General features: G+C 35.9%; 1 protein-coding gene across 1 annotated transcript; it reads left to right on the forward strand.

The window, feature by feature from the left end:
• Positions 1-103: 103 nt before the first annotated feature.
• On the forward strand, positions 104-15,945 carry tmc2a (transmembrane channel-like 2a). The gene is made up of 20 exons (XM_052591730.1): positions 104-1,651; positions 1,795-1,833; positions 2,108-2,477; positions 3,279-3,428; positions 3,721-3,811; positions 4,956-5,037; positions 5,162-5,268; positions 6,080-6,178; positions 7,788-7,930; positions 9,651-9,798; positions 10,073-10,261; positions 10,366-10,545; positions 10,639-10,797; positions 10,959-11,087; positions 11,179-11,246; positions 12,809-13,048; positions 13,153-13,278; positions 13,359-13,437; positions 13,539-13,662; positions 14,166-15,945. The coding sequence occupies exons 1-20, from the start codon at positions 1,612-1,614 to the stop codon at positions 14,375-14,377; spliced, it is 2,775 nt and encodes a 924-aa protein (XP_052447690.1). The 5' UTR covers positions 104-1,611; the 3' UTR covers positions 14,378-15,945.
• The last annotated feature ends 462 nt before the right edge of the window (positions 15,946-16,407 follow it).

A 16,407-nucleotide genomic window follows, 5' to 3' on the forward strand; every position in this document is an offset into this window, starting at 1 on the left:
AACAACATAAAAGGAAGCCGTATGAGTTTGATTCACTCAAAAGAACCAACTCATATAAATAAATAAATAAATAAATAAATAAATAAATAAATAAGTAAACATATAAATATATATTTTATATCTAAATAAATGCTATGCAAATATCATGTCAAATTTCTATTAGCAAGAAACATTTTTTTCATCATCTGTAAATTTGAAACGTTTTGCTCTCCACCCACCAGTCATTAACATGAACACATCTGTAGTTTAACTATTATAGCCTCCTCCTACAGTTTGAATAGGCACTGTGCAGGCTTTATAGTCCACTATACGATCAAACATGATTTTTAAAAACAGTTGAATGTATAAATGCATACAAAAGTTCATTAAGAGCACATCCTGTGTGAATTGACTGTGCAAATTTTCTTTGTTCACCTTGATGGAAAGCAAAAAAAGCAGCCAATTGCATTGTGAAATGTAATTGGCGTTAAAGGTTAGATGCATTTGTGAGGCTATATGTGCTTATATGTGCTCACTTACTTTGGAACAGATAACGATTGATGCAATGATGATACTCTTTTGGCACTTTACTCTGGTTCAGTTTAGTCTTAACTTGACGTTCATTCATGGTTGTGACAAAACATTATTATTCAAATGAGTGTTAAATTAAGTTAGTGTTCATTTTATTATAGATAAATAGTGTATATACACACAGATGTGCAGGAATGTATGTTATGCATATGTGCACACATTGTTTGTTTTTGCCTTTTCACACTAATGAACATGTAATGACTCGCCTGTGAAAACTGAGATGCTGTCTCATCTACCAGGTGTTGTGGTGCAGACGAGACAGGAGATCACATATATCTTTTTGTCTGCTTAGAGTTTCACTGTGCTTGAATATCTGCATATTAGTTTCTATCTTTAACAGGAACGGGGACCGTAGCATAGGCTACACACTGGTTCAGACACACTTTTTTTGCAGGCTATACTTTAAAATGGCCTTAGTACGAAATCCTACTGCAAACGTTCATTTGGATCCATTTTAGACTTTCTAACCATAGCAGTTTTAAAGAGAGTGCATGTTAAATTGAAAGTGCAAAGCTTAATATACTGTGAAATGTGTTTAATTGTCTTTGAAGGAAAACCTAAACCTTCATTAAATCTTTAAGGTGCCTCTTCTTGTGACAGCAGCATTAGGTGTCATGTGTCCCAATGAGTGAGAGTGCATCGAACAGTTCAGCGTACCATCCAGAATGCTTTGTGATTGTTCCTTGAAGCATTGATGAAATTTGAATTGCTCGTCTGAGAGGCTAGAATTGTTTTACTTCATTTAAGTTCTCTCCATGTAAGTGTTTTTTTGTTTATTTGTTTGTTTTTTGCATTTGTGACTTAAATAGAACTGTTGTTCTCTGAAAGACTTAAGCCGAATTCAAATCCTCCAGACAATTGTTCTAGCTCAAACTAATATTTTAATACTAATATCAGTTACTATTACACATGTGAGGTCACGTGGTGTTGCTATGACAATAGGGAGTCAGTTACTGGAGAGCAGCTGCACACCTTTACAGTAATTTGTTAAACCGCAAGGGAAGAAATTCAGAGACTAACAGAGATCAGAAGGGAAGCAAAATGCCAAAGAAAAGTGATACAGCAAGAAAACTGGAAGATGGTGAGTTATGCATTTATTTTTTTCAAATGTAGCATAATTTAGTGGTTAATTCCAAACATGATGACCATTGTTTTAGTGATGAGTTGATTAAAAATCTGTAATATGTTGTGTACTTAGAGAGGTACTTGTACATTTTTTTATAGTGGGAATAGAAATTGATGGAGATGTGGAGAGTGCTGAAGGTAAGAAAATAAGATTATGCTGAATTTATTCATTGAAACTTTTAAATTAGTTTTTAAAGTAGTGGTGCTAAGGAAAACTTATGTTTCTTCTAAAGAAAATTTCTATTGCTCATAACCTAGAAAACACCAAGCAGCTGGAGCGGCACATTTTGAAGTTATTTATTTAGTTATTTTTTACATTTCTGTTTGCTTATCTGTGTTACTCAGCAAGAATCTCTCATTTCTATGCATGATATGCTTTTATAAAAATACAGTTGTGCCATCTTTTACTCAGAGGACAAGAAAGCAAAAGGCAAGGGTGCTAAAAAACCAGCAGCCGGTAAACGGGGCAAAGCAGCTGCCAGTGAGGATGGTGAGGATGAAGATGAGGATGATGAACCTCCAAGAGGTCGTCGGGCAGCCAAAAAAAAGAAAGCAGCCCAGGCGGACGAGGAAGAAAGCGATGATGATATTCCACAGAGGAGATGTGCCGGGAACAGGAGAAGAGGAAAAGTACGCGAGAGTGGGCGAGATGGGGACAATGAGAAGTCCGGCAGAAAAAACAAGAAAGGTGGGAAAAAAAAGAAGGATGGTAAGGGGAAAGGAAAAGACAAGGAAAACGACAAAGACAGCGACAAAGATGAAAAGAAGAAAAAGAACAGTAGGTATGCTGACATGTGCACTGACTTCATTAACTGCTCGCGACACCTACACCAAGAGATCACTATATACAATATGTAACACAAAACTTTCCTGAAACTCCCATAATATCATAGGTCTACTTCTACTTTCCTCTTTTACAGTCCATCCCCATTACAGTCCTAGTGGAAAATGTATAGTTTTTCAGATCTAACTTACATGTCATATTTCAATATTATTCATGGAAGTGGTTTGTTTTGTTCGAAAATATATTCTTAACTATCCCAGCCTTTCCCTATAACCGCAAGAGTATCGTTTTAACTATTTAAACCCATTGCATTTTTAATACTATGTCTCCCCATACACTCTAGACACAGACTTGTGCTGGTTAGAGTTCAGTTAGTCTATCACCATTTCTCTTGGAAAAGGAGGAAAGAAAGAAAGATATTTTTTATTTAACATTAAATGCACAAATACAGGGTTAGTATTATGGGACTAGGACATTAACACAATGAGGGGGACACAATAAGGCATTGGTACAATGGAAACAAACAAATGAAAAACAGTATTCCTGTATTGTTTTTCAAGAAATATATGTAAAATTGGTGACACTTTATTTAGATGTGTCCTTATTACAGTGTAATTACACACCTTTAATAACTATATGTTTACGTTTTTAAGTGTTATTTGCTTATAAAGCAGCATTTTAATTTTGTTTTGTTGTTTTAAGCTTAAATCTAACAAAAACGTATGCAAGTTTATATAAGACAAAATAACTAAATGTAATTTAAGAATGAAGCACTCAATCGCCTCATGTTCTGTTTTAGTGGTGATGATTCTAAATCAGATGAAGAGGAGGAGTCCATGTCCGAAGGAGAAATGGCCAAACTGATGGAGGAGGTGGAGGAGAAGAAGAAACTGATCGCAAACATCAGGAACAAGCCCTGGCGAATGAGAAGACGACTTAAAGTCCTCAAGTACTGAGGAACCTTGTGATAAAAAATGTTCAAATAAATCAGTAGAATTGAAGTATGCTATGACTAAATCCACAATGCAGTTGTTTTTTTAAAACAGCTGTTACTAAATAAAAGTATGAAGAACACATTTTAATGACGACTACAGTTATAGCTGTAATAGCTGGTAAACATGTTTTACACCATATCTGTTTCTATATTGTGTTTGTGTGTTTTCTTTACTATCATATTGTATTAATCAATCAGCTTCAAATTTGATCTCATCCTCACAATTCCATGTTCTCTTTGTCTATAGAGAGGCTCAGCAGTTTGTGGATAAATTTGAAGGTGCTTTGGGCAAAGGGAAAGGCAGGAAACTGTATGCCTACAAAGTAATGATGATGAAGGTAGGAATATGAAAATCTTCAGTGTACCTTACATTTGGGGTTTTTGTTAAAGTAAGCATGATAATTACTGTTGCTGAAAATAAAATAATCCTAATTTGAAAGAGATCCAAGATAAATGATTCAGAATGGCATGGAGAGACTTTGTAGTGGACTCTTTTGAGTAGAACCTGTATGCAGTCACATGGAACTTCCTACAGCAACATTCCAATGGGTTACAGTTTTCTATATATGTGTGTGCGTGTGTGTGTGTGTGTGTGCGCGCATGTTTGTTGCTCTACATGAATTATGCTGAATTATTGATTATGCCTTTTAATTACATCTAGAAGAGAATTTTATCTACATTGCACAATATATTCTTGCTGTGTTCTCAACATCTCAGCAGGCCTCTTCCTTTGTGTGTGGTGACATTGTTCTTGACAACACAACAACAATGCTCTCAAAATAAAACTGTTTGTCCACCTAAGTTCCAGTTCTCAGTATTTCATTCGGAAAAGTTTGGACATTTACATGTAAAGAACAGAAGTTGTTCGATGAGGACTACAAATATGCACTATGAACAATCATAGTGCAAGATTTATAAATGTAGAAGTGTATTGACACAGCAACTCTTTAGATCTGTTTCCCAGTGTCTCTAAAGGAGAGGCAATGATTTCTTAATCAGGCTATTTCTGATTTCATTTGAAATTCATCTGTACCTTCTACTTCTTGATATTTACACTTCACCAATGTCCTCTGCTCTACTCATCCCTTCATCCATCCTCCTATACCTCTTTTTATACTCTTTTATCTGCTCATCTCCTTCGTCTTCCTTCTTTTTTGTATATTCTTTTTCAAATTTGTTTTTATTATATTTTGTTGGCTGTAAAAACTAATATGAAAAGTGAAAGGTGTTATAAGAAAATGATTCACATGATTTGTAATTTGTTCTACAATTTGTTTAGGACAGTTACGAAGTGTACAGATCACTGTGTTGCAAACGTGTCAAACTGATTGAGAAAAACTGTAAAACACTATTTAAATAGCTTAGCATCTTATATTAACCGCCCACAACTACCTACCATCAACATGTGCACATGCAAACTGCAGTAACAGTGTCTTACTTGAAGAATCCTAATCTTGCTTATATGCTTTGTAACTTGTACAGAAATGGATAAAGTTTCAGAGAGATTTTGAAAATTTTAGGACATCTTGCATCCCATGGGAGCGGAAAATAAAGGAAGTTGAGAGTAAGTACCTGCGATTATTATTATTTTTTCTTCAGAGGAATGGTGCATATCAGATTTCTTATTGATTTATTTCACCAGTACTGAATTAGAAATTGAGCCATGGCAATGTTTCATTCATTTGCAGGTCATTTTGGCTCCTCAGTTGCTTCATACTTTATTTTCCTCCGTTGGATGTACGGCATGAACTTGGTTCTCTTCAGCTTGACCTTTGGCCTGGTTGTGATACCAGAGGTCAGTGTATAATCAGTTATGTACATACATACACTAATAACACAATTATGGCCTTTTGCTTTACAGTAAAGCAGTATCTTTCTACCTTATTTCTGCCCTTAAAGAAATATTTCACACAAAAATGAAAAACTTACTTAAAATTTGCTTACCTTTAGGTCATATATAGATGACTTTGTTTCTTCAGTGGAGCAGAACTGGAAACATTAAGCATTACATCACTTGCAGAAAAATCCTGATCCTCCTCAGTGAATGGGTACCATCAAAATGGGAGTCCAAACAGCTGATAAAAACACCAGATGACAGTCAAATAACGTCTTGTGAAATAAAAAGCTGTGTTTTTGTAATAAAACGTGTTTGCTTCCTGCTAAAATTCCTCTTTCCATAATATTGCTTTATCCAGTGTTTTTATCTTGTCTAAGGTTAGACCTAAATGAAAATATCATTATGGTTTATGGAGTGCTATTTTGGCCAGAAGCAACAGTGTTATGTTAAAACACCTGAATAATGGATCTGATTCTTACAAAGATGTCACAAGACGTTAATTGATGGACTGGTGCCATGTGGATTGTTGTACTTGTGGATTATTGTGATATTTTTATCAGCTTGAATTTTCATTCTGGGTACCCCATTCACTGCAGAGGATCCAGTGGTGGGCAAGTGATGTAAGGCTAAATTTCTCCTAATCTAGTTCTAATGAAAAAACAAATTCATCTACATTTTAGATGGCCTGAGGGCTGGTGCATTTTTAGCATTGATTTTTCATTTTCGAGTGAACTACTCATTTAACAACTGATTTGGAATTTTCCACAAGGTTCTCATGGGGCTCCCATACGGGTCCATTCCTCGGAAAACTGTGCCGAGAGCTGAGCAAGCAACTGCTATGGACTATTCTGTTCTCACGGATTTCAATGTAAGAACATGATACATGTATTATACAGTAGGATTCAAAGACCTGAGACCACTAGTGAGGACATATATGTTCTGCATTTTAAAATATAGCATTTCACCATTCTACAACAATTTGAGTGAAAGCTGAATTAGAACAAAAATTAGAACATGCATTTCAGAATATTTTTGTTTTTTATGTTGCCTTATTGACAGCAGTACACTGAAGAGAAAAAAAGGATATACTTTGGACTAAATGTTAAATTTCAATCTTAAAAATAAAGGTTCTTCAAGCGATGCCACTGTTACCTTTTTATTATCGGAAGAACCTTCTTTCGCTACAAAGAACCTTTTGTGCAACAGAATGTTAAAGGTTCTATTTTGAACCATTTAGACAAAAAGGTTATTCAATGGCATTGTGAAGCACCTTTATTTTTAAGAGTGTCATAGTGTGGTGTGAAAGAAATGTGAAAGTGTGAAAGAAGAAAAAGTAAAAAAAAAAAAAAGCAATTGTCAATAGTTAATTAGTTTACTTAATATAAATAAAGACTTTGAAACTTATTTTTTTTTTACTTTGAAAGACCTTAAATTTTAATTAATTAATTTAAAATTATGTCATTAATAACTCACCCTCATGTCGTTCCAAACCGTAAGACCTCCATTCACAGTTAAAGATATTTTAGATTTAGTCCGAGAGCTTTCAGTCCCTCCATTGAAGCTGTGTGTACCGTCTACTGTCCATGTCCAGAAAGGAAAGAGAAACATCTTCAAAGAAGTCCATGTGACATCAGAGGGTCAGTTAGAATTTGTTGAAGCATTGAAAATACATTTTGGATCAAAAAATAGCAAAAAAAAAATACTACAACTTTATTCAGCATTGTCTTCTCTTCCGTGTCTGTTGTAAGAGAGTTCAAAACACTGTAGTTTAGTGATATCCAGTTTGCGAACGAATCATTCGATGTAACCAGATCTTTTTGAACCAGTTCACCAAATTGAACTACAGACACGGAAGAGAAGACAATGCTGAATAAAGTTGTAGTTTTTTTTTTTTTTTGCTATTTTTGGACCAAAATGTATTTTCAATGCTTCAACAAATTCTAACTGACCCTCTGATGTCACATGGACTACTTTGATGTTTTTCTTTCCTTTCTGGACATGGACAGTATACCGTACACACAGTTTCAATGGAGGGACTGAGAGCTCTCGGACTATATCTAAAATATCTTAAACTGTGTTCTGAAGATAAACTGAGGTCTTACGGGTTTGAAACAACATGAGGGTGAGTAATTAATGACATAATTTAGATTTTTGGGAGAACTAACCCTTTTAATGTTTAATGTGCTGTTATTTCAATAGTACGCATAAAATATGCAGCATATATTGTGATAAAACTAAATGAATTTTGTTATATAAAAATGTTTTGCATCATTTATTTGACATTTTCTGTTTATTTCCTGGTTTAAAATAAATTTTAAACCCCATAAAAAGAGTCTCAGGTTTTTGACCCCTCTGTATTTTTCCTTGAAAAATGTGTGATGAACTTAAAGAATTCCAGAGTATCTTTCAAATTTCTTATTATCATAATATAAAAGTATGGTTATCTATAACACTCTCTGATGTTTTCTTTTTGACAGGGTTACTGCAAGTACTCAGTACTTTTCTATGGCTACTATAATAACCAGAGAACCATTGGCTTACTGAAGTTTCGTCTCCCTCTGTCTTACCTGCTGGTGGGCATTGGGACCTTCGGGTATAGCCTCATGGTTGTGATCAGAACGTGAGTCCCTCTTTCATTCATTGCTAGCAATCGTTGTAGCAATGACATGAAATGTTCTTGAGAAGTAAATTTGACAGTGAATATCTGCATTTACACATAAAAGTGTTTTTTAAAGAGAATAATTCTTATTAGTTCTTACTGGATGACAAAAAGTTGTACAGGTACAATGCAGTGTTTTGCCTTACATCTGCCTTAAGATGGTAAAAAGATGAATTGTGTTGTCATATAAGACAGCTTTGCAGAAAGAAAATTCCCTGCGAGCTAAAGGTGAAGTGGCACTAGTGAAATTTTCATAATAATAATAATAATAATTAATTCCCTAAACACTTCTACTAGTCCTAATATCTGAGCCTACCTTTCAGTTATTGTTTAAATGCATACATTTTTATGAACTGCAAAAAAGTTTGTTCTGATTGTAGATTCCAGACATGATGTTTAAATTTATATCTGTAATCTGAATTTTATGTTCACAACATGCATTTGAAACCAAATTTCTGCACATTCAAAAAGTGACATTTACTTTAACAGGAATACACATATAAGTCTTGTCAGAGAAATATTAGGACATTTAATTGTGAGATTTAGGCCCAATCCCAATTCTATTTTATACCCCTTCCCCTTCCCCTACCCCTCCGCCTACCCCTTCCCCTTGTCCCTTGAAACAGAGTGTCAAGGGGTAAGGGAGAAAAAATTCCCCTAAGGATTGGGACACCACTACTATGTCGTCATACGTCAACATTCGTCGTCTAGCTCTTACAATACACACATATACTGGTGTGCTGGTGTGCATTAGAGCCTTTAATTATCGTTCTGTATTAATGATCTGCTTACTGACACACACACATATCTGAAATCGTGCAGCTCACACATCCAGTAGAAGATAAACTTGTCAATGCTGCCCCATGAATTTTATTAAATACAGTTTAAATACTGAATCGCTACATTATATTTCCCGCAACGAGAGGATACAATCGCTGTTTTTAAGTAAACTCAATCTAAAAAGAGAAACGCACAGACGTGAATACACGCAACTTCCATCTCTCTCTCTCTCTCTCTCTCTCTCTCTCTCTCTCTCTGCTGTGCCACTATCATTCAGTCAAACATGTCTTTGAGTAACATGACAGTTAATATGAACTCACAATTGAATGGAACATAAAACAAATGATTTATTTTCGTTAAAATCTTTATTTATGCCAAAAATGAAAAATCTTCGTTTGGAGGGCTATCTGGCCCTTCCCCTGACCCCTACCCCTCCAAGAGAATCGAGACAAGGAAAGGGGAAGGGCTAAGGGGTAGAATTGGGATTGGGCCTTAAAGTTACGGTTACAAAAAATATAGTCAGTATTGTTAGTATGTCACAGTCATGAGAAATACAGTCACAAAATCGATTCAGTTTGAAGTTAGAATTATGCAAAAATAAAGATATTTGTGAGATATAAATGTATTAGCCTAAAATATTAGCCTTAAGTCCATTTAGCCACTTAATAAGGAATCAAAGGTTTGCATGCCGAAAACCAAACTCATGACATTAGTCAAGCCAGAGGTTGAGATGTTGCTCAAATATTGAATTTAAAACATAAAACATTTAATCATTTTTGCCATCAAAAAAGATCAAATCTTTGTTGTTATTTTGACTGCAATTGGAAATTGCGCTTCTGTTATCCTGCCGGCGAGAATGGATTCTCTACAAGTGTTGAGTAAAGTCCACTCTCGCTGTTAGGATGGCTAAAAACGCAGATGTGGGGGGAGGGGACGGAGAAGACAATGAGTTCACCTTTGCCTGGAAGATGTTCACCAGCTGGGATTATCTTATTGGGAACGCTGAGACAGCCGACAATAAATACGCCTCCATCACCACCAGCTTCAAAGTATGTGACTGTGTGTATATGTGGAATTGTTTGGGTAGGTGTTGATGTGTGTGAGTTTGCTGACCACTGCAGTTTTTGTTTCATGGTCTGGTTGTCCCCTTCAGAAACCTGAGGAGGTCACTTTTCTGTTAGAACACATTTCGGCCACTGGTTTGATAAATCCTCTGGCCGGATCACTTGATATGGTTTATAGAAATGTTCAGGCATGAACTGTATCTCCAAAATTCACATTCTTGAGCTTTTCTCTGTTTGGATACTCTAATGCTTTCTGCAGGAGTCCATTGTGGATGAGCAGGAGAACCAAAAGGATGAGAACATTCATCTAAGGAGATTCTTACGTGTCCTAGCCAACTTTCTCATCACCTGTACACTGGGAGGAAGTGGCTATCTCATTTACTTTGTGGTCAAACGTTCCCAAGAGTTTGCCAACATGGACAACCTCTCTTGGTATGAGAAGAATGAGGTAAATATAAACACAAGACCCCATTTAACATTTTGTAACAAGATGGATGTAAGGATGGATAGATAGAAGCCCAGTTGTGTTATAACAATGCCATTGTCTCTCAGCTTGAGATCATCATGTCTCTTCTGGGACTGGTGGGTCCAATGCTGTTTGAGACCATCGCTGAACTGGAGGAATACCATCCACGTATAGCTCTCAAGTGGCAGCTGGGGCGTATATTTGCACTTTTTCTTGGGAACCTCTACACATTTTTGCTTGCTTTGTTCGATGAGGTCAATTCGAAAGTAAGTTCTTTGATGATAGCAGTGTTAACTTTCTTCTTTTTATTTGGGAATCAGCCATTTGTAATTATTATTATTATTATTTTTTGCCTTAAGCTTGAAGAGGAGGATTCTATAAAAAACGCCAGCCTTTGGTTCGTGAAGGAGTATTACGCCAACTACTCAGCTAACAACCCAAATGACACGGGCACCCCGCCTCCTATTGACCCCGCTGATATCATCAGGGGCCCATGCTGGGAAACTACAGTTGGAATAGTAACGTGTCTTTTGTTCATCTATCTTCTCCGGCAAAAATATATATTAGCTATATACAGACATATGGAATATATTGTTTAATTGATTAGATCTAAACCTTTGTTTGCACGTTTGGTCAAAATCAAACCATTAACCTAAAACCATTCACACTCTACCATTAGGAGTTTGTGAAACTAACCATCTCAGATATACAAGTGACTTATCTGACCATCCTCATCGGTGACTTCCTGAGAGCTTTTATTGTGCGTTTCCTGAACTACTGCTGGTGCTGGGATCTGGAAGCTGGCTGGGTGAGTCCAATATTCTCTATAAGCTCACCACCAACAAACTAAACTGTGGACATTTAAGGTTTTGATATCTAACAGCGTTTTTCATTCTCAGCCCTCCTATGGTGAATTTGACATAAGCGGCAATGTGCTTGGTTTGGTGTTTAACCAAGGAATGATCTGGTAGGAACAAATGCGCAAACAACACAACATAAATAAAATAAAAGCAAAAGCATCAGTGAAAACATGGAAAACTCTATGCACAGCTGACATTTTTATACTATGCGCACAATGTTGCTAGTACCTGAAAAAGCCTGCAGAAATCACACTTGTCTCTTTGAGATAAAGTGACAGATTTACTGACAGCTTGAACTAGCGCAAACATTCTTTCTACATTAAAAGGCTACTCTTGGGATTTACTAAAACATGCAGTGGACAGTAATTTTTTGTGGCTGACCTTAATACATATGCAGTTGTAGAAGTTTCCCTTTCGAACACAGCATATATTGGAGGAAAGTATTTGAATACATAATGCAACATGATTAACTAAGCTTTTTGATGGTCAATTAAGTGGTATTTGCACCATCATTCAATTTCCAAAACACAATTTCTTTGCACTTGACATGGCTGCAGTACATTGATAGATTGCATTTGTCATTATGGAAATGAGCTGGCTGTGTTTGTGCTCTTTGCCCTGTTTAGTAAATCTGGCCCCTATGCTCTGTGAACAGCAAATATAAGACTTTATTACTAGGGGTATGCAACGAAGCCAATAAATATGTCTGTATGTGCACCACTGGCAAAATTATTTGTATCTGTATTTGGATAAAATCAAATGTGGCCTGGGTTTAAACAAGAAGTTTGTCTAAACTGCATGAAAAGCCCATTTTAAATTTAATTTTGTTCCCTTCATAGCTTATGTATATACAAATGTGCTTTTACATCCTCAGACTCAGAATTATTCATTTATACTATAAACACCAAAAATAATCTGTGAAACATGATTAATCAATGGACAAAACCTTAATACAAGTAACAGTTTTAAAAAAGTGCCTTTTTTAATAAACTTAAAGTTTATTTAACAGAACATTTGACATCAAACAGCTTTGTGTTAGCTACATTAAATTGTATTGTATGTTGTTAACTGATTTTCAGATAAATTTTGCATTATTAAGACATTAACACTAGTCAGTTATTAATAGCTTTAATAACTGAGTTCTATAAGAATGTGAACAGCTTTTACAAATTCGAATCTTGTAATAACAGCATTTTTGACAATTGCACCTAAAGCCTAGCAAAAGTTATCAAAACGGCTGATATAATTTACATGTTATCAGTATAGTGATCCTAAAATGCATTGTGAATAGTCAATAAAATTGTTTATCTAATGGAACATGTTATTCCAATTTTCTGTGTTGCCATGTATCGATAAAGATCAATATAATACTATTGTTGAATATTGACAATGTGTTAGCTTAGCAACCTCCTAGCATCAGACTGTTGGAATTTTCTCGCATGTTATGTGACAAACACTATTTGTGTGGCACATTTGAACATAAAGAGAGTTTCTCTCTATGGTGATATTTTCAGTTTACAATGTTTAAACTAGATTGTAACCGCACACCAGGTTCAAGAACAGGGCCACTATAAAGGCTTTGAATACATACCAAACATAGCAAAACAAGAATTAGCCACTGTAGTCTTGTGTGCCTGTAGATATCAAGCTGTTTGTCTGTGTTTGTCAGGATGGGGGCATTCTATGCTCCTGGTTTGCTGGGCATCAATGTACTGCGGCTCCTGTCCTCCATGTACTATCAGTGCTGGGCTGTAATGGCCTGTAATGTCCCACATGAGCGGGTCTTTAAAGCTTCCAAATCCAATAACTTCTACATGGGCCTGTTACTGCTCATCCTCTTCCTGAGTCTCCTGCCTGTGGTTTACACCATAATGTCTCTGCCGCCCTCTTTTGACTGTGGACCCTTCAGGTATCCCTACACAAACAAGCTCAAATATGCACGGAATAAAATTAATAATTTTTATAATCAAATTTACTAATTTTGCTCCTTTTGACATGTCCTGTTTACCACAGTGGGAAAGAAAGAATGTTTGACGTCATTATGGAGACCATTGATCTAGATCTCCCTGCGTTTATGGGGACGCTCTTCGGCTACGTAGCAAACCCTGGACTCATTATACCAGCAGTTCTTCTCATGGTGTATGCGAATTATTAAAGTTTTCAACATATCACATACTACAAGCAAAATCCCTTACGTTTTTGTTTTGTATTTCTTACAGTCTGGCCATTTACTACCTGAACTCTGTGTCAGAGGCCTACCAGAACGCCAACATGGAGCTAAAAAAGAAAATGCAGTTGGTCAGTATTCTTTGTGTTCAGGTGCACAACAATGCAAACCAAGTTTTGTTAGATGGCAGGAATTTGTTTAGCCAGTGTGTGCTTCTAACATTAATTTCTAGGCGAGAGATGAGGAGAAGAACAGACGGAACAACAAAGACAGCACTAACCAGGTGATGAAGGACCTGGAGGATCTACTTCCAAATAACTCTCGTCCACCCCCTTCTCCTCCAGAGAATAGAGCAGGTATGCATTGAATAGACTGTTGTTACTGACCAGTCCTACCTAGATAAACTGTTGCTGTTACCGTAAAAAAGTTTTAAATTGGTATAATAATAATAAATATTTTCCTTGAGCATCAAATCAGCATATTCGAATGATTTCTGAAAGATCATGTGACACTGAAGACTGGAGTAACAGCTCCTGAAAATTCCGCTTTGCTATTATGGGAATATATTGCATTTTTAAATATATTCAAATTAAAAACATCTTTTTTATATAAACCCGTTATAAATTGTTATAATGCTTCACAATATTACAGTTTAGTGTAGTGAATGCAGCTTTGGTGAGCATAAGGGAAAACATTTCTAAAATCTTACAGAAAACAAACTTTTGAACGGTAGAGCAATTATATGGAAGTTGTATGTAATAATAAAACATTTGCATATATATATAGGAAAATCTTGAGAATCAGATGCTTTAGATTAAACTCTCACTCTTCATTCCATTTTCTTTTCTTTCTGCCTAAGAAAAAAAACATGACCAGGGTGGAAAATCTCCAAAAGTGAAACCAGGCACAGCTGGAGGTGGTGTGCATCTGCAGAAAGATGTGTCACTCGCGTCAGCTAATCCTAGTGCCCGGGGGCCTGTGACTCGAGCGCCAGGCCCCAGGGGACCTGGACCTCTACCTGGTCAACCAGGGCCAGGCAGGGGTCAAGGGCCACCACCTAGACGGCAGTAATGTGTGATCTATTCATTATCGTGTGCTCTGCTGGTCTACACACTGTAAAATGAATATAAGCATTGGTTGTTTTATTAAAGAAATTCATATTTAAAATAATTTCATAATTTGCTGCTGGACACTTCTGCAGAAATCTGGAAAACTGGAAATATCATATTAATTATCATACATTTCCATACAGTAAATTGTTTATATCATATGCATACTGTGGCCCCAAAAAGAATTTGGTCACTTAGTCACATCTAAAAATGATTTCATTTAATTTAATTACCAAGTTATATCTTCAAACAGATGGCCGAATTTTTCCCAGAACTAACTTCCTTAATTAACTTGACTGAAACATTTTTCAGTGACTTTGAATCACCCGAGTGATTTTCAAAATGAAGTTCGGGTTACGTTCATCATATTACCTATCAACATCTTCTACTGACATTGGACATCCAAAAAGTCTCCAAATACTTTGTGTCTTCAGTTTGAACCGTATATTGGTTGTTTTATCATTTAAAGAAAAATTGTGAAATGTTTTGCTTGAAAAGTGTGCTCTTGAATTTTTCTTTTAAAATAAATGATTTGCTTTTGTATTTTGTTTAAAGGGGTCATATTATGCTCTTTTACAAAGTCTTGATTTTGTTTTGGGCTCTGAATTGTTCCTGTATCAAATGAAGGCCCGCCTTCTGAAATACGAAATGTGTTGTGATTGGTTGGCTGGGCCAGTGTGTGTTGTGATTGGCAGCACTTGACGCCTGGTCGGGAGATGTCATGCCCCTTACCATAGCAGCCTGTGAGCTTCAGTGTCTACTTCAAAATCAAATCAATTTGAGCATGATTTAAACTCAGATGATTGTTACCACTCTAAGTGTGTCTGTCTTTGGAAAGCAGGCATGTCTCCAACATAGTGATAACACTCGTTGTCTTCTCTAGTGCAGCTCAACCAGGTCTCGTCCCATTCGTCGATATTAGTAGTAGTAGTCCAAACGAGTTGTTCATTGTAGTTTTAGAAAATTGATTTTTGTTAAATAAAATACCTCCTTTTGAAGTGGACTTTGAGCTTTTTAACTTTGCAGATTTTTTTTTATGCTAAAACCGCAACATAACAGACTAACTAAAGTTGAAAAAGTGAAAAAGCATAATTGGACCCTTTTAATGCAGTGACATTCATGTATTTTTAATTGTGTCTTAAGTGTCTAAATTCTCTTTGGGCCTATGTGTTATGTGTCTAATGCATGCAAATTATACAGCTACAGTACATTTGTTGTCTATTCTGTTTTGTGTTTTGTAATAAATCCAAAATCGAAGACATTTTTTTTGTCATTTCCTTACTTTAGTGACAGTTGAGCATTCTGAAGATTGGATTGTTAAGGATCACAAAGATACATTAGTAATCACTCAACAAGTGCCCAAACAGGTTCTGAACATTTCTGCATTTAACTTTTGTGTAAAGGCATGACCCAGTTATACAGCTTTTCTTTTTCAAACCTCATGATTTAGAGTTTGTCCTGTCACCTAAAAATGACCCCACAGCTTTGTCTTAATGTCTGTAGCAGCCGGGAGTAGAAGATTGACCATGAATGAAAAGTTCAATCACAAATTGTCATCATTTCCTCACTCTCATGTCATTCCAGTAACTTTTTTTTAATCTGTGGAAAAACTATGAATAATAAATAATAATAGAATTTTCGGATTAACTAAATGTGCATGAATAATATGATTAGAGTAAAAGAATACAAAACCAAATAGAAGCAGGTGCATGATCACTAAATCTAGTGAACAATGCCATTCCATGTATATGATTTTTTGTTTAGGCTCTATATTGAATGACAGTTTATCTTACACAAACTAATAATCCTGCAGTTTGAGGTGAATGCAGCAAACATATTAACAGACAGTAAAGACAGGTACAACCAGAACAACCTGGTTTCAACCCCTCCACCCAAGCCTTGTTTTTTGCACACGTGTGTAAAGAATAAAAGACATGGTTATGTTCCGGAAATTAACCATTTCAGAGCAGCTCTCACAGACTTCCCAGGAGA

Source organism: Carassius gibelio, chromosome A5 (genome assembly GCF_023724105.1).
Source record: "Carassius gibelio isolate Cgi1373 ecotype wild population from Czech Republic chromosome A5, carGib1.2-hapl.c, whole genome shotgun sequence".
Classification (NCBI taxonomy): Eukaryota; Metazoa; Chordata; class Actinopteri; order Cypriniformes; family Cyprinidae; genus Carassius; species Carassius gibelio.

Coding starts and splice junctions, on each gene's coding strand:
- tmc2a (XM_052591730.1), top strand. CDS start 1,612: ATGCCAAAGAAAAGTGATACAGCAAGAAAACTGGAAGATG. Junction 10,798..10,958: donor GGGAAACTACAGTTGGAATA/GTAACGTGTCTT, acceptor CTCTACCATTAG/GAGTTTGTGAAACTAACCAT. Junction 13,438..13,538: donor TAAAAAAGAAAATGCAGTTG/GTCAGTATTCTT, acceptor ATTAATTTCTAG/GCGAGAGATGAGGAGAAGAA.